Raw genomic sequence first — 23,601 nt, 5'->3', positions numbered from 1 at the left:
TGGGTTATAAAGATGCAGTCAAATGATAAAAATAGCAAAATGTGGCTCATTTCCAGTTACATTAAGGATAGGAATTCCATAAAATTGAGATTTAATGAGAACCAGGCTTGGGTAAAAATTAGGTTAAAAGTCAGGTCCTGGGACTCTGCCAAGGGCCCGGAATAAATCCCAGGGACCCTCAAAGTCTTTTTAGACTCTGGGAAAGACAGAAATAACGGGCCGCACTGGGATCATGTTGCTTTTTAGTACAGATGTCCCCTGTACCAGACCTGCCATCACAGTGGACCTGGTGCATGGGGGAGGGGCTGGCAACAGTGGTACCAGGAGAAAGAACGCGGAGACAATTTGCAAGACTGTGCTAGTTCCCAGACAGGTGAGGTCTTGAAGGTGCTAAATGGGGTTGTTCATCACACTCCCGAGTTGGTAGATGATCAGGGCCGATGGAGGATATTGCAAGGTTCAAAACTTGTCTGTCCTAATGAAACCCAAGTTGTTTTAGTGCAATTCAACTCAAAGAATTCAATTGAACAAAACTTTACTAAGCCTCTCACCACTCAGGCAATAGAAACCAAACTCCTTGGCATGCCTAAAAGGCCCTGCAGGTACTGACTCTGCCCACCTTGGAATCCATCTTCTACCATTCTCTTCACATGTTCTGCTTCATCTCCTTGCTGGGCTTTGTGCATGTAAAGAATGCTCCTGCCCCAGGACTTTTGCACTTACTGCTCTCTCTGCCTGCCAAGATCTGTCTTGAGATATCCACATGGCTTGCTACCTCCTTAGATCACCCTACCAAAAACTGCCCTCTTATCACTTGTACCTAGTCGGAATACCTGTTTTATTTCTCCTTATACTACTGTATCTGATGTCTTATTATTTATGCATTTGTTTCTTGTCTGTCTTCTTTGGTAATATGTAAGCTCCAGGAAGGTAGGCCTTATGGTAGATGCTCTATAAATATTGGTTGAGTGCATGAAGGAATAAATAAGTACCACTATGCCCAAGCGTCTGTCCTTGGTGATACTGCAGAGGTCACAGTCCTCCGTGAACTCCCTCATGGTCTAGTGTGGACAGCATGAGACAAAGGGCCACTATGCCTCCCTCTGGGATGCACCAAGCCTTATGAGGCCATGAAGTCACGGCTCCAGAATCAGCCTCGGTTGAGGGGAGTGGGGTGGCTGGGAGGCACGGTCTTGAGCCCAGAATGGGGAGAGAGTAGGGTTTACAAAGAGCACCCTGGCAGAGGGAATGGGGAGAGGCAGTGCCGGGCTCTTTTAGGGATTCTGTGTGACCTGGAGTAGCCCAGGGGTGGGAGGGAGGATGCAAGATGAACCTGAGAAATAATAAATACGTGCACAGGAGGAGCCCTCGGGGCAGGCTGAGCAGGCACCGGGTTCCCTGACTGTCTCCTTGGGGCGAGGGGCTGTGTTGAGGACAAGGTATAAAACCTGGCCCCAGTGTTCCATCTAGCAAGGGGGTTTAGTGTGGCCACATGGCCCCAATATTCCAGGGCACCTCAAACTGCACAAGTCTGACTGGCCTTGGCCACACCTGTAGGCTTGTTAGACGAGGCCTGTGGATTAGTGCCTGGGGCCTAAAGCGGCCGTCAAGAAAGGAGGCAGATGACCAGGATGTGGGGCATAGCACGAAATGAGCCTTGAGAAATGCTCTTCTGAAGTGCTCAGGGGTCTAAAGGACAGCACCTCGGGGAGGGAGGGGGCTGCAGAGCAGTGGAAGGTGCAGCCAGGGTCCTTGGTTTGCCACTCACAGCGTGGGGCCCAGGGAGTAGCCTGGGAGGGGGATCCTATGCCAGGGACTCACAGAGTAGCGGGATAAAAGACTGCCAAAGGGCCAGCCAGGCTTGCACTTGAACTTGGCAGTGAGGAGAGAAGAGAGGCCTGGGGGAAAGATCCACCCTCTTTGGCCAGCTCCTCCCTTGGCCTACATTCCTGGGCAGGTCGGAACGAGTGGCTGATTCTTGATCAAATTCCTCCACCAGTGTAAAGAGGAAGGAGGCCTCCTCCCAGGCAATGTTCTTATACACGGGGAAAACATACATGGACCGGAAATTAAAGTCTAGAATGATAAAGGAGCAAACGCAGCCACCCCACAAACACCTCCTGGAATTGTGGGGTCTTCTCCTCTATGGACTGGGTCAAGCGCGTGTCATGAACTTTGGACAGAAGAACTAGGTGAACCCTGGCCTTCTGAGGGTGCTCTTGGGCTCTTCACTGTAGCACAACCTGGTACAGCAAGATGGGCAGGATTCCCAGGGCTCCCTAGAGCAGTCCCCTGGTTTCAGTTGGACCTCTCCTGGGTTTTCTAGCACCAGTCTCTTGAGATGTGAGCCAGGTGGATGCCATTCTGCCTTAGGCTTCCCACAAGGCCTTCCTCTTTGCAAAAGGAACGGTTTGGGGTGCCTGGGCAGGGCTTCTTGTCAGGGCTCTCCTTCTGCAATTTCTTGCTCACATAGGCCATCTGAGGCCCCGTGGATTAACTCCTCAGTTACTTTCCTCCAAATAGACCACTCTTTTTATACCCATTTCCTCTCCATAGACAGCTTAGTCGTGCTACTGTGGGTAGTTTGGAAAGAACAGCAATTCACAAATTGGAAACAACCCAAATGACCTGCAACCCAGGAACCATTAGGAAATTACGATCCATTCAGAAGGTGGAATATTTTGCAGTCATTAAAAATGATGTGTATAGATGTTCTGTAGCAGTACTAAGAAATGCTTATTGTATGCTATTAAGGGAAATAAAAAGATATAAAGTTATACATACATAGTACAACCACTTAAAAAGCCTTCCCAACTTGCATTTAAAAAAAGATAAGAAAATACACAAAAATACTAATTTTGGCTGCATGTGGGTATCAGAATTGTGTAATTTTAATCTTTCTTCTTATATTTTCCAAAATTAAAAAAATAAAAATATATACCTTTTCAGGAAAAAAAAACCCTACAATAACATAAAAATTGGAATTTATAGCACCTCATATTGTAGCTGTAAAAAAAGATGCAGTCCATGAGGAGGGTAAAATGGAAGGTGGAGGGACTGATTAAATCAATCAAAACTCAGGAAACTCACCGACGTGCAGAGACTTTGTGTGCAACGTCAGACTTTGAAGAATGCAAAATTAACTCCGATCTGTCCACTGAGCAAGTGACCAGATTTGCCACCTGGGCTATTTCCCACCATGTGAAACACAGCTACGTGTTGGCCACGATTGATATCACTATTTCTGAAGGCATTCAGAAATAAAAATAAAAGCGGAAGCTTGGCAGAGGCAGATGGTTGTGAAGCCGGTTGCGCTCAGAGACCATCCTCTCTGCAGGCCGCTCGCTCCCGGGCATTTGGGCTCCTGCCTCGGCCCTGCCCTGATGGGCAGCTCTCAATTTGCCCTCGTGGCTTTAAGGGCTAATTTTTGTTAATTCTATTTTTTAAGAAAAGATTTTTCCAGAGTGTTCGCAGTGACCTCAGCTCCAAATACGGAGCATACAAGGGGCAGCCCGTTCCAGGCAAATGAGAAAGAGCCAAAAATTCTGGGAGGTCCCTGTGGTTTCCCTTGGGACCATCCAAGAGCAGGGAGGAGGCCAACAGTGACATGTCTCCCTGAGAGGCACAGAGACTGGCACCCATGATGCAGGGCTTCTGTTGTCTTGTTGGGGGACTCTTTCAAAACTTCTAACAGGTTCTTACATCTGTCCCTGTCCCACCCCCTGCTGCCGTGTCCCCGACTGATCTTGCTGTCTCACCCACCCAACACCAGGCCCTGGATGGCTGCCGGAGAGAGCACCAGATGATGGATGGCTCTGACCCTGCCTGCGAGGAGCTCGGGTCTGGCAGCAGAGATGATGCAAAATGCCAGGGCAGTGTAGGGCCACAGGGAGGTGACCCAGAGGACAGCTGGACTCACAGTGCAGGGCTCAGTTCCCGCCCATCCCTTCCTGACTTAGCTGTGTGACCTTGGGCACGTCCTTGAACTTCTCACTCCCGGATCTGTAAAACTGGCAGAATAACTGCATCTGGGCGGGGCCTGTGATGTCAAGTGGGGAATCTGGAGAAGCACTAGCCCCAGGGCCTGTGGTACCAGCTCCCAACAGCTGCTGGAGTTATTCACCAGAGGATTTGTGGAGAAGGGCGGCTTCCCGGCCCGAGGGGCGGGGCCTTCCCAGGCAGAGGGGGCGGGGCCTTCCTCCCTAGAGGGGTGGGGCCTTCCCAGCTCGAGGAGCAGGGCTTTCCCAGCCAGAGGGGTGGGGCCTTTCTCACCATTGGGGCGGGGCCTCCCTCTCCAGAGGGGTGGGGCCTTCCTCCCCAGAGGGGCGTGTCTTCCTGGCCAGAGGGGCGGGGCCTTCCTCGCAGGAGGGGCGGGGCCCTCTTTGGCCCGAGGGGCAGGTCAGCGGGCTCCAAGCAGAGGGAGGGGGCGCAGGGTTTGCAGTGTAGTCACACTCTGCCCTTGTCCATCCTCCAGGCCCGAAGGCCCCCGTGACGCTGCAGCCCATCATCTTCCCCAACCGCCTTCCACTCGGGGATGATATTCTAAGTATTTAACTACCAGCAAGGCCAGGCCTCGACCAGCTCCTAGGACCCCAGCGCAGACAGGGCACCCTGAGGTCTCTGACAGGGCCAGATGCCAAGATGCAGTCACTGGTTGGGGAGGACATTGAGGGGACTGGGGCACCTGGGGCTGTGGCTCTTTACTGACCCACGGAGAAGCATTTCAGCGATTGGCTAAACAGCTACGCCTCTGCTCACAGCCCGGACAGTCCAGCCCCTCCAGGAGTCCTCCCGCTGGGCTGTGTCCTCCCCACCCCACCGTGTGTCTTCAGATTCCCTCCTGGAGCCTTGGCCAATGGCGCCTTCACCTGACTGCCTCCCACCTCTACTGCTCCCTGCCCGATCTTATCTGCCTTTCCAAGTCGGTCCCATACTGCCTTCCTGATTTCCTTCACCCCCAGCAGTTTACCTGCACCTCCCCGACACCTGGCACTTTCCCCTCTGTCCTAGCTGTGAGGTCTCCTGGGGTCAGCCCCACCCCTAGCACACGGCCAGACACTCTACAGCTAGCGCCCCTGTTAACGCCTGAGTTCTGGAGCCAGGCGGCCACGCTGAGCAAACAGGCCATCCTCTCTCTAAAATGGGCGTGACAACGACAATACTAATATCTACCTGAGGGGCCTTCCAGAGGGATACATGAGCTGATTCATGCAGAGTACTAAGCACAGGGCCTGACACAGGCATCCAGTGTAACTGATCTAATGTTTAACAGTAAATAATGAAAACATTTAAGTACAATAAATGAAAAGCTCAAGTCACGTTGAGGTAAGGATCTAAGAGGCAGGTTAGATGACAGGGGCAGAGAGGGGGACAGTGGTAGCAGAGGCTGGCAGTGGCAATGGGGTGGACAGGAGGAGGTCAACAGGGGCCAGGGGAGGTACAGACAGGCAGGAGGAGTGAATTCTGTGATCTCCTGCACAGCTCTGAGACCGTGGTTGATAAGAATGTGTTATACACTTCAAAGTCTCTGAGAGGATTCTAAATGCTCGCACTACAAAGAAATGACAAACATCTGAGATGATGGGATATGCAAATCAGCCCGATCTGATCATTCCATAAGGTGTGCATGTAATGAGACATTATACTGTGCCCCATTGGTATATATAATCATTAGTTGTCAGTTAAAAATAAAACATGCAGGTTCTATGTTTTTTCTTGTGGGTGAGGGGATACTGGGGATTGAGCCCAAGGACACTTATCCACTGAGCCACGTCCCCAGCCCTTTTTCTGTATTTTATTCAGAGACAGGGTCTCACTGAGTTGCTTAGGACCTGGCTAAGGTGCTGAGGCTGGCCTTGAACTTGCCATCCTCCTGCCTCAGCTCTGGAGCCTCTGCGATCATAGGTGTACGCCACCATGCTCAGCTTTCTGTGTTTACCTATATGGCAATTTAAGAGATTAACAAGTTTCTCAAAAGCTTTTAACTGTTGTCCAGCCAGATAAAATGATTTGATGATCATTATCCTATTTATATGAACAATATTCACTGAGACCTGAGGCCAGGAAAAATAGAGAAGGAAATAAAAAAGAGGCAGAGGAAAGCATATAAAGCAAGATGTTCCTGGACACTGATCTGCAGGCTTTTAACCTTCACAGGGAATCCTTTTGTCCTTCCTTGTCCCCTGGGTGTGACACATGGTAGAGAGGGAGCTCAGGAGGACTCAAGCTTCCTGACTTTGCATCCCAGCTCTGCTCTGATGAGCTGTGTAACCTGAGCAAATTGCACAACCTCTCTGAGCCTGTCGTTCCTCATCAGCAAGCTAGGGATAACAATGGAAGGAAACGTTGCCCAGGGACCCGTAGGATGTCATAAGTACCTGACAAAATCTGATGGTGATGAACACGCCTTAAGAAACTGAGTTCAAGATGATGAAAACATGGGACCAGGGCATACACTTCAGGAGGAGAGCTTGTCCCTTGCCTCTCCAAAGGCTCCTTCCTTGTTGCTTGGGAAAGCTGAGAGCTAGAGAATTAACCCAAGGTCAAATTCTCATGGAGAAGCAAGAAGGTCTGTTAACCTGCTGCCCATGTCCGGCCTCCCCGGGGTCTCCCTTCTGCTTAAGCTGCCACAGCAGGTCAGCTTTTGCGACTAAGCATCCTAAGTGACAGTGCTGTTGGTACCAAGGACACCTCCTCTCTCCTGCATGCTGATGTGGGTTCCCTGGGGGAAAAGAGTGGAGCAGAGTTATAAGTAGCATTCTGGATGTTCCATGGCTGTTTTCCTATAGGGGGTGGGTCACTCCCGGAACGAGTCTCTGGTCCAGGGCTGAGATGATGGAAATGTCCCATACAAGAACCATCAGCCACAGCAGCTTTCGAGTATTTGAAATGAGGCTAGTGGCACTAAGGAAGTGAAGCTTATGTTTTATTTAATTTCAACATATTTAAATACAAATCGCTGCCCATGGCTCGTGGTTACCAGGCTGGACAGGGAGGCTCTGGACCTTAGTCTTTGTGTCATAAAAGTCAAGTTTTCTATCCTTTTTTTCCCTCAAATCAGGAGAAGCTGGTATCAGACTAGACCAGACAGCTATGGGGAACCAGTTCAGTGGATTCAGAAAAGATGTAGATATTGGAACACCTGGGGGTGGCCAGGGAGATAGCGCCGTTCTTACCATGAGTCCCTCAGCTCGTCACCTGGGGTCAGGAGCAATTTCTCCCCCTTGGCTGGGAAACATTCCCAGGCACCTGAGTCCAAGCGGGTTGACAAGCCCAGAGGCGGGAGGTGTTCAGCAGCGTGAAGCTGGTGAAGTTCAGGATCTGACCCGATGCTGTCCCCCAGGACGACACCTGTCACATCCTGCCTGGCCTTTCCTTTCCACAGCTTGTCACTAATTTGCCATCCTGAGTCCTGTAAGAGGAGCTGGGCCTCCTTGTCTGGCTCCTTGTAGGCTCAGAGCTGTCCCTGGGTGGCAGTTGCTCCAGAGCCCCCCCAGAGCGCTGTAGGCTGGCCCCGCCTGGCCTCTGGGACCCATGCAGAGGTAAGGACAGTGGAGGGCCTGCGAGGCTCAATCCAGCCCCTAAACTCCAGGAAATATTTACTAGGTACCTATGACGGGTGAAGTGCTACCAGGTGACAAAAGTCATAGGCTTACTTTTTGCTTTCATGCAACTTAAATTTGGAAGCTAGTGTAGGTTGAAGTGAAGATAAGACAGACACAAAAACTAGAGCAGAGTGTCCTTGGACTGGCGGCTGCACCTGGAGCTTGTTAGAAACAAAGCCTCTCAGGCCCCACCCTGAGGACTAATGAGTAGAATCTACATGTTAACAAGATCCAAATCCTGAGAGGCCCTGGGACCACATACCTCCAGGTGATAAAAGCCACAGCAGTGAGAATAATAATAGCCATTATTTAAAACAGCCTAATGTGTGCTGAATTTTAGAACTTTAACTACCTGAACCCGTAATAGTGTCTTAACAGCTCTCTGAAGAAGATTCTCCTCTTGTAGGATAAGCAAAGTGAGTCTCAGAGTAGTTAAGTAACCTATTGAAGGTCACACAGCTAATGAGTATTGGAACCAGGATACTACCCATGTATTTTGGCTCTGGAATATTAAAGTAAAATCCCAAATTTATTCCTCCTGTCTAACTGATGTATATATGTATTGATTGATTTACATATTACATTTGGTAAATAGAATTATTTTCATCAATTTAAAAAATACAGAGATATATTAATGTGCTACCAAGACCCTTAGCTTCCCAATAGAATTTTTCTATTAAGTAGCAGGGTAGGGTCAAAGATTTAATTTTCTCACCAGTGGATAAGGATGTTCCTAGCTCACAAGGCCAAGGTGAGGATTCAGCTACACAGAATGCAAAGCGCCTCACACAGGATGTAAGAGGTACATGGTAGTCGCTCATCCAGTACTCTGTGCCCCGCACTGCCTCTTTATGCCTCTTCGGAGGTCTGGTCTATCCCCACCGTCCAGAGCCCTCTCTGAGCTGGTCATTCTCTACAGGAGGAAATCTCTCAGCCCAGGGGACCCCCAGGTTGTAAGGAGATGAGATCCCTTTGGGTAGCTGTGGAGCTGTCCTGCTTTACAACTCCCAATATCTCTTTTTACAACTCTGTAAAATTATCTTTCAAGGTCGGCCGGTTACAAGAGCCAGTGAATTCAGAGAACCCCAAAGCTCTGGATCTTTATCAAGTATTTCTAGTACTACCAGGTCAGATACAATTGACCAATCTGGGCTCGTTCTACCTGCAAGCAATGTTGCCTGGAAACTGCAATTTTTATCAGGTTTCCAGGGGAACAGAGCTAGAGAATTAACCCAAGGTCAAATTCTCATGCAGAAGCAAAAGGGCCTGTTAACCTGCTGCCCACGCCCGGCCTCCCTGAGGTTTCCCTCTGCTTAAGCTACCACAGCAGGTCAGCTTTTGCAACTAAGCATCCTAAGTGGCAGTGCTGTTGGTACCAAGGACACGTCCCCTCCCCTGCATGCTGATGTGGGTTCCTTAGGGGAAAGGAGTGGAGCGGAGCTATAAGTAGCATTCGGATGTTCTGAATAACCCTGCTTATGTCCACGGGACTATGTTGAAATTTGGATCTCATTTGTCACAGGTCACAAATGAAGAAACATTGAGAAGTGATGGTCTGGGGTGATCTTTTAGTACAGAAAGTAGCCTGCAAGAGGTATTTGGGTGCCATGAGCTCCTAGGGGTTAGGAACTCAGTTTCTTCAAGTGTAAATTCTTCCATTTGTTAAGGCCGTTTTGTTTCGCAGCATTCATTTTCTTAAACAGTTGGTGACTGATCATCATGCACTTGTGTTTGTGGCTGAGATTCCTCTGGCAGGCGTTTTGCCACATCTGTTGGTACAACTTGCTTGCCAAAGGGCTGAGAGCAGTTCCTGCGTGGGTATAAATTCTGCTTTGTTGCAGGAAGAGTGGGGGTGCTTGGAACTCCCTATTTGTCTAGTCTTCTAAGTGAAGCTCCTCTTTCCTCCTCCCAGACAGATCAAGCTACCTAGGGTGATGAAACACTCCTATTCCTATTAATCCTACTATTTTATCACATGTGGCAACAAGTTACTGAAATAATCCATGGCCGAAGACATCCAAGAATCACTGATACTGAAGTGGCACCCCCTTTCTCCACTGAAAAGTCTTAACTGGGCCTCTCCAGAAATCTTCACCAGGGCTGATTTTAGGACTGTTAGCAAAAGAGTCTCTGCAAAAGAGTCCAATGTAGATAAACGTCCTATTTTCGTGTTGATCTGTTTACTTGGCCACGGGCAGAGAAGATACCAGCACTCCAGGTGCTGGACACCCCCTTACTAGTTTTTCACAAACATATCCAGTATAGTACTTTGAAGAAATGTGCAAACAAGGCCTCTGGCCTTGAGCTGGGTTTCACAGAGATGTCTACATTTTTAAGATAAGTTACAACTGGGCTCCATGGTAACAGCGGGCAGGGGGAGGAAAGAAAGGGGAGAAGAAGCTCTCCCCTTCTCAGGTGTGGTCCTTGAAGGGTTAACTTGCCCAGAACAGTGAAAGAAAAAGCTGCTTTTATGTGAACTTCTGCAGACTGTGAGCTTCTGAGCCCCTTCCCTTACATGTTGGGTATAAAACTCTGAAACTCCCTGAACTCGGGGTTCAGGGGATTGATTGATTACAGCAAAAGCTGTGCCCTCTGAACCTGGCTGCAGCCAAACAAAACTGTCTCCTGCTGTCTTCGGTGCCCTGCCTCATCTGTCCCTAAAATAATATTTCCAGTCATGATAAAGGGGAGGGAAACCTTGTTCGAGACTTAAAGTGAGTCTATTTAAGATAGGAACCTACCATCATTTATCCTTACATTTGGAATGTAGATAATCATAAATCTTACAAAATTTTCTTTCCTTCCTTCCTTCCTTCCTTCCTTCCTTCCTTCCTTCCTTCCTTCCTTCTTTCTTTCTTTCTTTCGTTCTTTCTTTCTTTCTTTCACAACAAAGTTTCTGGAGAAAAGTCCCACCCACGAGCATCTCACAGGTTTTAAAAACTCAAGAAATAGTCAAAGATCATCACTTCATTCTACAAATGTCTGTTGCTTCCCTCTCTGCCCCAGGTGCTGAGCTTGGCCTTGGCTGTGGACGGATGGCCCCAACAGAGGTGTTGTCTGCCCTCATGAAGCTCAGAAATACATATAATTTAAAATTTCTGTGCTAGGCAGAAAATAAGGTGCTATGAGCAGAGGCAGGCAGAGAGTGTGAGACTCCATGGTGGATCCCAGAGGGGAGGGTTGAGTGGAAGGGGAGGCTCAAGGGAGGCAGGGTCTGGCTGAAGATGGAGGAGCTCATCTGTGGGGAGATGGGGGTCTGGGGTGTCTTGGGGGAAGGTACACTATATCCCGTTGAGGGCAGGGGATGATGCATCTGGTGCTCCTTAGGGGGAGGCCAGTGGCTTCTACCCCCTCAACCCTCGGGACGCACAGTCAGGGCAAGCAAAGCTTTGGTGTCTAACTCAGATGATTTTTAAAAATTTACTCAGGGACCCCGGGCATTTTACTGGGGCATGTTTGCACATGAAAATATGCACGGGATGTCCCCTGAGGTGGCCTGGACACCGAGAGAGGCCTGCATAACCCCTGATACGTTAACTCCACCCTAGATTGACATGCGGATTGACATATGGATGCCAACTCGGGATTCTTCAAAAATAAGAAGCAAGTTCCACCTGGTCTATGCTCCATCCCCTTCCCTTAACTAAAAGTCCAGAGACATGTGTGATTTGGGGAGGGAGCCAGTATCCACGGAGCTTTGGAGATCCAGGGAGCTTTAGGAACTAACAGAAAGGAAAATCGTACTGAGCCCATGCTGGGAGGCGCATAACAGTACCATGACAATAATAAAAGCCAGCATTTCTTGGGCACTTATATGTACTGGGCACTGTTCAGCTCATTTAATCATTTAGTCCTAGGAAGGATTTACTCTTTGTGTCCCTGGTTTGCAGATGAGGAGGCACAGAGATGACTGAGGCACAGAGTTTAAGGCACTTTCCCAGGACCCTCAGCTTTTCATTAGAAGAGCTTAGACTTGAGCCCAGGAAGTTAGGCCACAGAGTCTCCCTCCTGGCGTCTCTCTTTGATAAACTGGGGTCACTCCCATGGTACTTGGAGCGAACAGGGCCTGTGTGGAGGCCGGGGCCTGGTTTGTGAGCCACTATGGAGGGAGGATCCGTGAACCCCCTGTAAAGGAGGCAGCTTTCCCTAAAGCCCTGTGTCTGAGAGGGTGGAGCTGTCCCCAGAGAGTCCTGGGGAACCTTGGGAACAGCCCGCTTCAGCCACACAGAAGCAGAGGGGCAGAGCTGGGGGCAGCCCAAGCCAGGCCTCCTCCCAGACTGTCCTCCCCTTGGGTGGCCCAGCCTCCTGCCACCTGGGAAGCCCCTCTGGCTGAGCTAGTGTTTCTAGTTCCCCGTGGACCCAGGGAGGCCATCAGGAAGGAGGATGGAGATAACTTCGCCCACAAGGAAGCCGGCTGCGCCCAGAGGCCCTTCCCCTGGATTTTCGGGCCCACTCCATGACCAAAGCCATTTTACCTCAACAGGACGAGCCCTGTAAAAACCCAATCTGGAGAACCCTGGCTCTAGGCTGTCCCCGCAGGACACAAGGTTTCCATCTGGATCCCGCGACAAGTTTTGGGAAGGGGGGGGGTTCTGACCCCAGGATCCCTCCCCTCATGGACCCTCACTGCACCCCAGAGTGGCAGGCTGAGGTGACCAGGGGAGCTTCTCTCTGGCCACCGGAGACAGGCGAGGCTTACCTTTCCACCTGCAGGTTGACCTTGGAAGGCTCCACGTTGGGGTTTTCCCACTCCATCTGCGGGCAGTGCATGAAGTAGCAAAGCGTGTACAGGGCCTCGGGCTCCCAGTACAGCGCCCCCTGCTTGTGGTGTAGGGGGGTGCCGTTGCCGTGGTGCTTGGCGTTGAGGGGCTGCAGGTGATGCATGGCGCGGGACACCAGGTCACCTGTGGACAGAAGCCAGACGTCAGTCACATCCTCCAGGCAGGCAACAGCCGCAGAGAAGCTGTGTCTGAAAATCTCTGCAGAGACTCTGATCGCTGGGGTCCTTCCTTAACTGAAGGGCCCCAGGGGACCTCCAGGTCACATATCAGGCAGAGAAGAGAACGTGTGTTCATCACATGGCTGTCAGGGGCTTACCGGACCTGGGTGCTGAGTCAAGCTCAGTGGCTGTCGGGGCCATTGCTCCTGTACTTGTGGAACGCAAGGCAGGGGAAGCCCTCTGTGCCCGGCTCCCAGGCCTAGGTTGGAGCCAATGATATTTGCAGACACAAGAACGGGTTATGCTCTCCGACACTGTGCATGTACTATTTGCTCTTTCCAGAACACTCTCCCCTCCTCTTAAATAATTCTCCCCTCCTCTTAAATAATTCTTTAATTAAAGTGAAAGAGGCTCATTTTGTTTTATGTAAATACATCTATCTAAAAAAAGGAAAATGATGTCACTATCACAAATGGAAGAATATCAGTCCATGGTCCAAAATAGAAAGTTGATGGAAAAGTAAATCCAGCAAACGCAGAGCAGTGTAATTCATTTCTAGCTGAATTCTGGTCCCACTTTCTTTTATTCCAAATAGTAAGTGTTAGACAAGGGTCAGGGGCTCATATCCAACAGAGTCTTTCTTCTTAAAGTAACAAATGAATGGGAAAGAATCACTCTGGGATTGGTATTATTCGATGCACCACATTGTCCAACTTAGAATCATCCCATGCACAGCAGACCGTGTTGTACACTTTGAAAGACACTCATCTAAGACGCCTGTGATGGTTAATTGGATGTGTCAGTGTGGCTGGGCTTCGGTGCTCAGTCATTTGGTCGACCCTGCTCTATATGTTGATGTGAGGGTATTTTTTTTAAAGGTGTAATTAGCATTGAAATCATTGGACTTTGAGTCAAGCAGATGACCTTCCATAATGTGGGTGGACCTCATCCCATTAGTTAAAGGAATTAAAAGTTCCCCAAAGAGGAAGGAATTCTGCTCCAGGCAGCATGAACTCTTACTAGAATTTCTAGCCTGTGGGTTTATATGGTAGATTTTGGACTTTCAGCCCCATGACCAAGTGATCCAATTCTTTTTTTTTCAATATTTATTTTTTAGTGGTAGACGGACACAATGCCTTTATTTTACTTATTTATTTTCATGGGGTGCTGAGGAGCGAACCCAGGGCTCACACGTGCTAGCCAAGTGCTCTGCCACTGAGCCACAGCCCCAGTGATCCAATTCTTAAAATAAATTTTTCTCAGTCTTTCTTCCTGTCTACACTCACACACACACGTGTGTATAGACACAATTGGTTCTGTCTCTCTGGAGAACCCTAACACAATCTCTGACGTGGTGCCAGCCTCCCCATGCCCGTGCTTCACTGTGCAGCAGAAATCTAGCCTTCAGACCTGCACATTCTCCACCCTCCCGCGGAACATCTCCACCTTTGCCTGCCATCGAAACCCAGGTGAGTGTGGCAGAGCAGGAGGGAGGGGCTTCTCCTCTGGAGGCTTAGAACTCCTATCTAGGTTTCTGTGTCCCAAGTGGGGGGGCACTACCTCAAAATATGATTGACAGTGGGGGCTTTTGGGGAGTCAGCTGTGGGGCTGTTGGCCCTCTTTAAGGGGAGTCAGCTGTGGAAAGGTGCTCAGAGCCCTTTCCTTCCCAGTGCAAATGTAGCTTCAAAATCCTCCTGGAGGCAAGATCTTAAGCAGTCGTTATTTCTGATAAAAGTTGTCAGAGGAAAGAGGATCTCTTGAGTTACCTGAATTCCAAGGCCACATGAGGACAAGCTAACTAGAGTCTAATCCAGGGGCTTAATACCTGGACAGCAGGTGCCAGGGCTGAGGAGCCAGCAGTCAGGGGTGTGATGGCTACTTACAGATGCTAACTTGACTGGACTAGGGGATGCCCAGATAGCTGGTCAGGCATTATTTCTGGATACATCTGTGAGGGCGGTTCTGGAAGAGACTGGCATTTGAACCAGTGGACAGGGTAAAGAAGATCTGCCCTCACCCATTGCAGGCAGGCACTGTCTAATCAGCTAAGGGTCCTGAGGGAACAAAAAGGCAAATTCCCTTCCTATTTTTCAGAGCTGAAAATCCCTCTTCTCTTGTCCTTCTGCCTTCTGCTTGAGGACACAGGAACAAGGCACCATCTCGGAAGCAAAGAGAGCCAGCTCTCACGATGCCAAACCTGCTGGCACCTTGATTTTGGAATTCCTCCATCTCCACACCTCTGAGGAAATACATTTCTAATCTTTCAGCTTTCCCAGTCTCAGGTACTTTGCTATAGCAGCACCAACGATGGAGACGGAGCGTTGCTTCCCTACACCTCTTCGAACTTTACCATTCCTAGTCCAGAGCTTGCTCTTCCTCTCTCCATTTCCCACAGCTGGAAAACACACCCAAGAAATTAAAAGAAGAATCAGGGAAAGACGAGCTCCTTTAGAGGCAGGTGGGGAGGGAAGCCAAGGGGCCACAGATGGGAAACATGGAAGACCCCTGTTCTAAAGAGTAAGTCCACACTGACCCGCCAGGAAGCCTGGTCCATCGGAGCAGATGGCCCACCTGGCCTCCCACAAGGCTGACAGGGCTCTGCCCTGAAAACTGTGAACGGCCCACGTTCTTTATAGTGGCCTGTTGTGGCCATTGGTCACGAACCCTGAGAATGTGCAGCCCGGGCAGCTTGGTTTGGGGGCCATGGGACGAGGCTGTGGGGGTGTTACCAAGACTACACCCAGCGCTTCCTGTGTGGGGTGCAGTGCTGAGCACCCTGTGGGGACTGTTCCAGGGCCACACAGCCCTGTGACGTGGGTCCTCACAGCACATGCATCTTACCAATGAGGAGAGTGAGTGACCTCCCTGCCACAGAGGGTAAGAACAGGCTCCCGGCCACTGCACGGGCTTGAGGGCACAGCAGGCCACCTACAAGGGCAAGGGAGGGGTCTTCACGCTGTGGCAGTGGCTCACAGCAGGATCACAGCAGCCTCGGCACAGCAGAGTCGGGGCAGAGAGCTCCGTGCCCGTCTCGCTGGCCTCTACTGGTGGCACCTGCTGCCCCGTGCAGGGGAGGGGAGGGCGGTGTGGATACGGTGCAGCTGCAGGAAGGACGGACGGACGGGGGGTTTCCAGAACTGCCCTCGGCTTGGGTGTCAGGGTGGGCAAAGGTGGCCCCAGCCACGGCAGGAGGGGGGTGTGGGGCTCCAGGCAGGTTCCGGGGGGTCACGGCCTCAGGTCCTGGGCAGCCCCATGCTGAGCTGAGCAAGGCAGGAAGAAAGAGTGGCCATGGGTCATGGGCCACCTGGGGACTCTCAAAAGCTTCTGGGAGGTTTTGTCCTATGTCACCCATCTCACCTGGGGACACAGTCCTATGTCACCTGGGGATTACCAAACACTGGGTAAGGGGCTGCCTTTCAGTGAATTGGCAGGATCTGAGAAACGGAGGGCGGCCAGGCCTGAGGGACAGGGAGGACAGCATGAAGGGCTTGGCTCCACAGGAAGTGACCCCTCCCAGCACTCCCCGTCCTAAACAGCAGGAGCTGGAAGTGCCGTCCAAGAACCGAGGCCCCGAGAGCCAGGACTGGCCCCTTGTTGGTCCAGCCCGCCCAGGTGTCCTCTCTGCAGTGTCCAACAGCACGAGACCATAATGGTCACCATTATCACCAACAATGGGAACAGCTGTCATCCATTAAGCACGGAGGCCAGGCCAGGCATGTGGAGCACCTGCTGGACGCCGTGTCCAGCCCTCTGGGTGCTCTTCGTGGTGTGGATCGATATTATCTCAATGTTGCAGCTGTGGTCACCAACTGATCTTGCCTCCTGGGGCCATTTGGCAGTATCTGGAGACATTTGGGGTTGTCACGTTCAGGGGCTACTGGCACCCAGTGGGTCAAGTTTTGGGATGCTGCTAAATGTCCTGTACGGATCTGATGACGGGGTAGTCCCCACAAAGAATTCAGCCCTGAATGTCCACGGTGCCCAAAGGGGGAAACCCTGTCTTACAGATAAGAAAACCGAGGCCCCAGTCTACAGGGTTAGTGGGGGGAAGACAAGGTTCCAACCCCCAGACCATCTGGCTCTCAGGCCTGTGTGTCTTCACCCGCCTGGGATCCGAGTCCCTCTCTCAAAGTCTGCCACGACAGCTGGCCAGCTGTCCATCCATCTTGGAGCAATTGAGCATGGAGTAGCAAAGATATTAACCCACGCCCCAAGCCCTCAGCCACAAAGCCCACCCTGGGAATGTGTCCTAGAGTTAGCATTCAAAATCCAACCAAGTCTTCATTCACACGGATCTGCACCCAAACCCTATTTACAGGATCCAAAGTTTGACACAATGAATGTTCGCATATAAAAAGCTTGGCTCAGGGAAGCCCCACGTAGCCACGAGATTAAATAGTCCATCCATGAGGTCATTAAAGATGCTCACGCCTCTCTGCAACAGTCCGAGGAAGAACCTTCATGTTAAATGGCTAATGGCAAAAAGGAAAGTTCAGGATTGCGAACGCTGGGATCAGGATTATGGTTTAAAAACTGTGCACAAAGTAAGTCACGGGCAGGGAAAACCCAACGGGTTGACCAAAGCTTTCTCCGCCCGCGGGGATTAAGGGTGACATTCCCATCCCACTTTCTCTAGTCTCTGAACTTTGAATTCTGCCGTGTGCTATTTATATTGTCAGAATCACAAGCTCACCGCCTGGTATTTACCTTCCACATCCAGGGTTAGATGAGAACTCGCTGACTTTTCTGCCTCTCTCTTTCAAGAGCTCCCACTAAATAACATGAAACAAGAAAAATCCAAAGGGAGTAGAGAAGAGGAGGGGCCCACATCATGGCCCCCCACCACCTCTTCCCTCCCCCAGGAGCTGGGAAGCCTGGCTGCTGGGCACCCTCGCCCTGGGTGGGCTAGGAGCTCCCTGGGTCCTCGGGCCACCGCGCAGCTTGCCCTGCCATTCCAGGCTCCCGGGTTTGGTGACTGTGGTCTCGCTGTGGGTCACCCTTTTTTCTGTCCTCCAATTATTGAAGACTTCAGGGACGTGATCAAATTCCCCTTCTTCCAAGGAGCCCTCCAGGATGCCCCCAGTCAGAATCAAGTCGCCCTTTTGCCCACATGCTAGGATGTCCTTGCTTAATTATGTGGCACTTCACTGTTAACCGTCTGCACCTCCTGTACTGACCTCAAGGGTAGAGACCGTGCCTCGTGCCCTGGGAAAAGGCAGCATGGGGTTAGACTGCCTGAATCTGAGCCTCCAACTTGCCACTATCTAGCTGTGTGACTCTCGGTAAGTTACTTAACCTCTCTGAACGCAGGAGTCATTATGACATAATGGATTTGTTATGTGGATTAAATGAGAAACATCCATGAAGTACATAACCTTGGTCTGCTCATTTGTAAAATGGGGATAATAATAGTACTTCCTCCACAGAATTAAATGAGGAGATACATATAAAGCATTCAAAGTACTTGGAACAGGGTCTGGTACACTGTCTATGCTTACTCAGCACTCAGCACTATTCTTTTATCATCACCATGTTTGTCATCATCACCATCATCATTATCTCATCTCCATTATCACCTCCACCATCATCTCCATCACCACCATCATCTCCATCACCTCCATCATCTCCATCACCACCATCATCTCCACCATCTCTATCACCTCCATCATCTCCATCTCCACCATCATCTCCATCACCACCATCATCTCCATCATCTCTATCACCTCCATCATCTCCATCACCTCCATCATCTCCACCATCTCTATCACCTCCATCATCTCCATCTCCACCATCATCTCCATCACCACCATCATCTCCATCACCACCATCATCTCCACCATCTCTATCACCTCCATCATCTCCATCACCTCCATCATCTCCACCATCTCTATCACCTCCATCATCTCCATCTCCACCATCATCTCCATCTCCACCATCATCTCTATCACCTCCATCATCTCCATCATCACCACCATCATCTCCATCACCTCCATCACCTCCATCACCACCATCATCTCCACCATCTCTATCACCTCCATCATCTCCATCACCTCCATCATCTCCACCATCTCTATCACCTCCATCATCTCCATCTCCACCATCATCTCCATCTCCACCATCATCTCCATCACCACCATCATCTCCATCACCTCCATCATCTCCATCACCACCATCATCTCCACCATCTCTATCACCTCCATCATCTCCATCTCCACCATCATCTCCATCTCCACCATCATCTCCATCACCTCCATCATCTCCATCACCTCCATCATCTCCATCACCACCATAATCTCCACCATCTCTATCACCTCCATCATCTCCATCACCTCCATCATCTCCATCACCTCCATCATCTCCATCACCACCATCATCTCCATCACCTCCATCATCTCCATCACCACCATCATCTCCACCATCTCTATCACCTCCATCATCTCCATCTCCACCATCATCTCCATCTCCACCATCATCTCCATCACCTCCATCATCTCCATCACCTCCATCATCTCCATCACCACCATCATCTCCACCATCTCTATCACCTCCATCATCTCCATCTCCACCATCATCTCCATCACCTCCATCATCTCCATCACCTCCATCATCTCCATCACCTCCATCATCTCCACCATCTCTATCACCTCCACCATCTCCATCACCTCCATCATCTCCATCACCACCATCATCTCCATCACCACCATCATCTCCACCATCTCTATCACCTCCATCATCTCCATCTCCACCATCATCTCCATCTCCACCATCATCTCCATCACCTCCATCATCTCCATCACCTCCATCATCTCCATCACCACCATCATCTCCACCATCTCTATCACCTCCATCATCTCCATCTCCACCATCATCTCCATCACCTCCATCATCTCCATCACCTCCATCATCTCCATCACCTCCATCATCTCCACCATCTCTATCACCTCCACCATCTCCATCACCTCCATCATCTCCATCACCACCATCATCTCCATCACCACCATCATCTCCACCATCTCTATCACCTCCATCATCTCCATCTCCACCATCATCTCCATCTCCACCATCATCTCCATCACCTCCATCATCTCCATCACCTCCATCATCTCCATCACCACCATCATCTCCATCATCTCCATCTCCACCATCATCTCCATCACCTCCATCATCTCCATCACCTCCATCATCTCCATCACCTCCATCATCTCCATCACCTCCATCATCTCCACCATCTCTATCACCTCCACCATCTCCATCACCTCCATCATCTCCATCACCACCACCATCATCTCCATCATCACCACCCTCACCTCCATAATCATCACCACCACCACCTTCATTTCCATCATCACCACCACCACCACGAGCGGCAGAGCAGCACCTGGATCAGGGACCTCAGGTCTGTCTCCTAGGAGGACTGGCCACGGGAGACGGGTGGGCAGGGGGGCTCCTCACATCACTGGTCCGCTTCACACCCCACCATCTCCCTGTGCCATCTGCTGGCCCCTCTGCCAGCCTCATGAACCCCAAACAACAAATCCATCTGTCACTCGCTCCCCTGAGCTTGGGACGCTGGAATCTGGGCCTCAGAGCGGAGCCTACTTGAGCATCAATCTAGCGATGATCATGTTTCCCAACGTCAGCCCCTGGGACTCGCCACCACGGCGTCGCTCCTATCTGTGGGTGGCTCATACAATTTATTTACTTAATATTTTGCTTTAAATTGGCTCGTTCACTCACACAAATGAATTTACTCACAAGGAAACTTCCTACCAGTGCCATAAATGGAGAACTCACGTTCTTCTAGCACTCATAAAACATGCATAGCAATTAAAATTAGTGTTCTGTGTGTCACCTGCGATCATCCCTGTGCCTTCCTCTTACCAGCTCCCAAGAAGCTGTCACTCCGGTTTATGCATTTTAATGGGGGCTCCTTCTGCCCCATCCCACGTTGAGACAGTGTCTTCGCTTCCTCCCCTACTCTTCATCTTACTTGGGGTTAACTAGCACTTCTATAATATGTTCCTCAGACCTCCCACACCCTGGGGCAGGGCAAGCATGGCCACCCTCCTTTCACAGATGGTAGAATAAGGATCAGAGTGATCAAGTCACTTGCCCCAAGTCACACAGCATAAGTGAGTACTGAGATGTTCTCCAGCGTCATAAACTGCTGTTTAACTTGCCTCACCCAGACCTCTCCCCTTGGAAAGGAAAAAAAGAAGAAAGAAGGGAGGAAGGGACAGGACTAGGTCATTAGGTGCCAACTAACCAGAAATCTGTTCTTATGGAGAAGGAGTGACGGAGGAACAGCAGAACTTCGTCTCGGGATTCAGGGGGAAGCTTGCCATCCACTCACTCATTCAGTCATTCATCAAACACATATTGAGTCCTACTGTGTGTCAGACGTTGTTCTAGGCATCGGGGCTTCAGTGATGTTTACAAGAGTCTCAGCTCTCGTGGGAGCAGAGTCTGGTGGGGGAGTCAGAAAATCATCAAACTCACAGTGTGTCGGTAGTACTGAGTGCCGAGAGGGAAATGAAAGCAGGAGAGGGGACAGGGACTGAAGGGGAGGGTCAGTGGGTGGCACGGCCACAGGAACACCTCTCCGAGGTGACATTTTGGCTGAGATTTGAATGAAGTGAGGGAGGAACCTTGTGAATATGAGAGGAAGGCTTTCCAAGAATAGTGAGCTGTGGGTGCAAAGGCCCTGTGGTAGAAGCACGAGTGCCCATTCAGGACCTACCAAGAGGCCAGCAGCTACCTTGCCACCTGAGAAGGTTACAGGTACACCCCAGGGCCAGAGGCAGCAGGAGTCTGAGAAGAGCTCACCCACATTTCAAACAAGGAGAGAGAACCCTTGTCTCAGCCAGAAGGGCTGTTTCTATGCAGTTGTTTTTCCCCCCTAGAGACTTTGAGTTAGAAAACCTTCTGATCCAGGTGTAAATTCATGGCCCTGTCTGATTGCCCGGCTGAGTGGGGACAACAGGTTCACATTACAGTGGGGAAAGACATCAGCAAGAGGCACTTTACCACGATACTCCCATTTATGGGAACAAGAGAAGCAAACCCTGTAATTAACGACCTTCAGGTGGGGCTTGATCAGGCGCTGGGGGCGAGACTGGGGTGACAGGCAGAAAAGCCGGGATCAGGTCACGGAGGTGGACGGGACCAAAGGCAGGGATGAGCTGGTCCCCAAAGGAGGGAATCCAGGTCCCCTCTCCTGTGTGGCCTGGCTGGGGAGCGGGGCGCACTGCTTCCTCCAGCCCTGCTCCCGGGTCAGGGAAGGGGTCGGCACTGCCCCGCAGACGCTGAGGTCAGACGCTGAGGTCAGCCACGAGGTGCGGCACCTTGGGAAGTTCCGGGGGTTCAGTGTCAGTTGGGGACCTCGCGGTGTCCTGATGGAGCCTCCCTTCCACGTGTTCTAGAATGTGCCCCAGGTCCCGGGGCTCAGAAGTCCAGCGGGAAACGTCTCTGGTCACCTGAGCACCTTCTCCGTGTCTGGGTCTCGGCTAGTTCACTTCAGGTCACTCGTCTGACACTCAGCGGCTGCTTCCCCAGCTCTGGGGGAGGCAGGAGGCGCTCAGGGCCTGGGCACCCCCAGCAGAGGCCACAGGGGGAAATGGTCTGAATCCCGACTCTGCCGCTTACGGGCAGGGGAGCGCGGGGCCAGGCGAGGACCTGTCCTAAGCCTCAGTCTATCTCGTCTGTGCAACGGGAACGATGACATCTGGGATGCACTCAAAGCATTTGGGACACAGTGACAGTTCCAGAAATGGAAATGTCGTCACCCCAAAGCAGGGGATGTCGGTCAGCTTTCCATCATGGTGACCACATCCCTGTCGGGACAAAGGATTTATTTTGGCCTGAGGTATCCGAGGTTTCTGCCTATGGTGGCCTGGTGCCATTGCTTGGGGCCCGCAGTGGCACAGAGAATCACAGCGGGAGTGGGGGGTGGAGGAGGCTGCCCAGCTTATGGAGGCCATGGGCTGGAGACTATGGCTTCAGTGCAGGAGGCTTTGGGGGACATTCGAGATCCAAGCTGTAGCACCAAAACAGACTGGACGGGGGGAGGTGGCCACAGGCTGGTGGATCAAGCAGCCCTGGATTGTAATATGGGCGCCCTGAGGAACTGGGCAGGGGTCCCAGGGAGAGAGCCTGGGGTGCAGGGTGATCCCCTATTTAGGGACGTGGTAACCTTTGTGAACGGTCCCATCTCCAATTTGGATCAGAGCATGGAATCCAGCCTGCACCCTACAGTGCAAACAGCAGGTTCCCCCCAGAGGGACGGTCACAGCCCCGGCCCACCCCCTGATCTCACAGAGGGGCTCTTGGGTCTGAGTGGAGCTGTCTGCTGGACCTCCCTTCACCCCTTATCATAAAGTGGGGACCACGGAACACAGGGGGTGCCCTAGTGCGGGGACCCTCATCTGCTGGGATTGTCACCTGTTAGGAAAGGGCTCTGCTCTTGACCCTTGGCTGCAGAAACGTGGTCACCTCAGCAGGTGACCTGTGAATAGGAAGAACCGCTCTCTGTGTACGCAGAGAGCCAGTCTGTGTTGGACCCCAGGGCCAGCCGACTAGACCACAGGCAGATCCAGAGAGGCCACCCTGAACCTTCTGTCGACCTGACGGCTTATCAAAGTGCTTCTGCAACGACTTGACGGATGTTCGGAACCCACTCGCAATTAACAACACCCATCTGCGTGCGGCAATTCGCACATGAAAGTCAACATTCAGTGATGACAGGGCTTAATTTACAGAGCAAATTATCCTTAAAAACAATTTATGCAGCAGGTTGCGCCCGCAGGCTGCCTGCGCAGGGGGCGTGAGGATCTGTTCAGCAGGTGCTTGCTTTGACGAAGGCACCAGAATTATGCAGGGCCCCTCAGGGTCTGAGGTCAGGAGGGGGCTTTGAGCTCTCCCAGGACCAACCTCTGAGACATGGGGTGGGGGGGGGTCAGGTACTGGGCCACCTGGTGCAGGGGCCTCATCCTTGGCAATACCCATGCAGACAGGTCCCAAGGCTGCAGCCAGATTCTACATGTCCAGGGTCAGGGTCAT

General features: G+C 51.2%; 3 protein-coding genes across 5 annotated transcripts in view; 2 read left to right on the top strand and 1 right to left on the bottom strand.

The window, feature by feature from the left end:
- Positions 1 to 14,820, top strand: part of LOC308657965 (uncharacterized protein) — an 87,899-nt gene extending 73,079 nt beyond the window's left edge. Inside the window, exons 4-5 of the mRNA XM_081310321.1 lie at positions 13,905 to 14,012; positions 14,638 to 14,820. Coding sequence (XP_081166447.1) covers positions 13,905 to 14,012; positions 14,638 to 14,786 — 257 coding nt within the window. The 3' untranslated portion in view covers positions 14,787 to 14,820. The remainder of the gene's footprint in view (positions 1 to 13,904; positions 14,013 to 14,637) is intronic.
- Positions 1 to 23,601, top strand: part of MTERF2 (mitochondrial transcription termination factor 2) — a 666,987-nt gene that overhangs the window by 168,075 nt on the left and 475,311 nt on the right. The window lies entirely within an intron of this gene.
- ABTB3 (ankyrin repeat and BTB domain containing 3) overlaps positions 1 to 23,601 on the bottom strand; it is a 263,740-nt gene that overhangs the window by 77,473 nt on the left and 162,666 nt on the right. For all 3 annotated transcript variants that reach the window (XM_081310319.1, XM_081310320.1, XM_081310318.1), the window contains exon 3: positions 12,304 to 12,508. In XM_081310319.1, the coding sequence (XP_081166445.1) occupies positions 12,304 to 12,508 (205 nt within the window). The remainder of the gene's footprint in view (positions 1 to 12,303; positions 12,509 to 23,601) is intronic.

Source organism: Spermophilus citellus (genome assembly GCF_964194105.1).
Source record: "Spermophilus citellus genome assembly, chromosome: 10".
Taxonomy (NCBI): Eukaryota; Metazoa; Chordata; class Mammalia; order Rodentia; family Sciuridae; genus Spermophilus; species Spermophilus citellus.
This window is presented reverse-complemented; position numbering and strand designations above follow the sequence as displayed.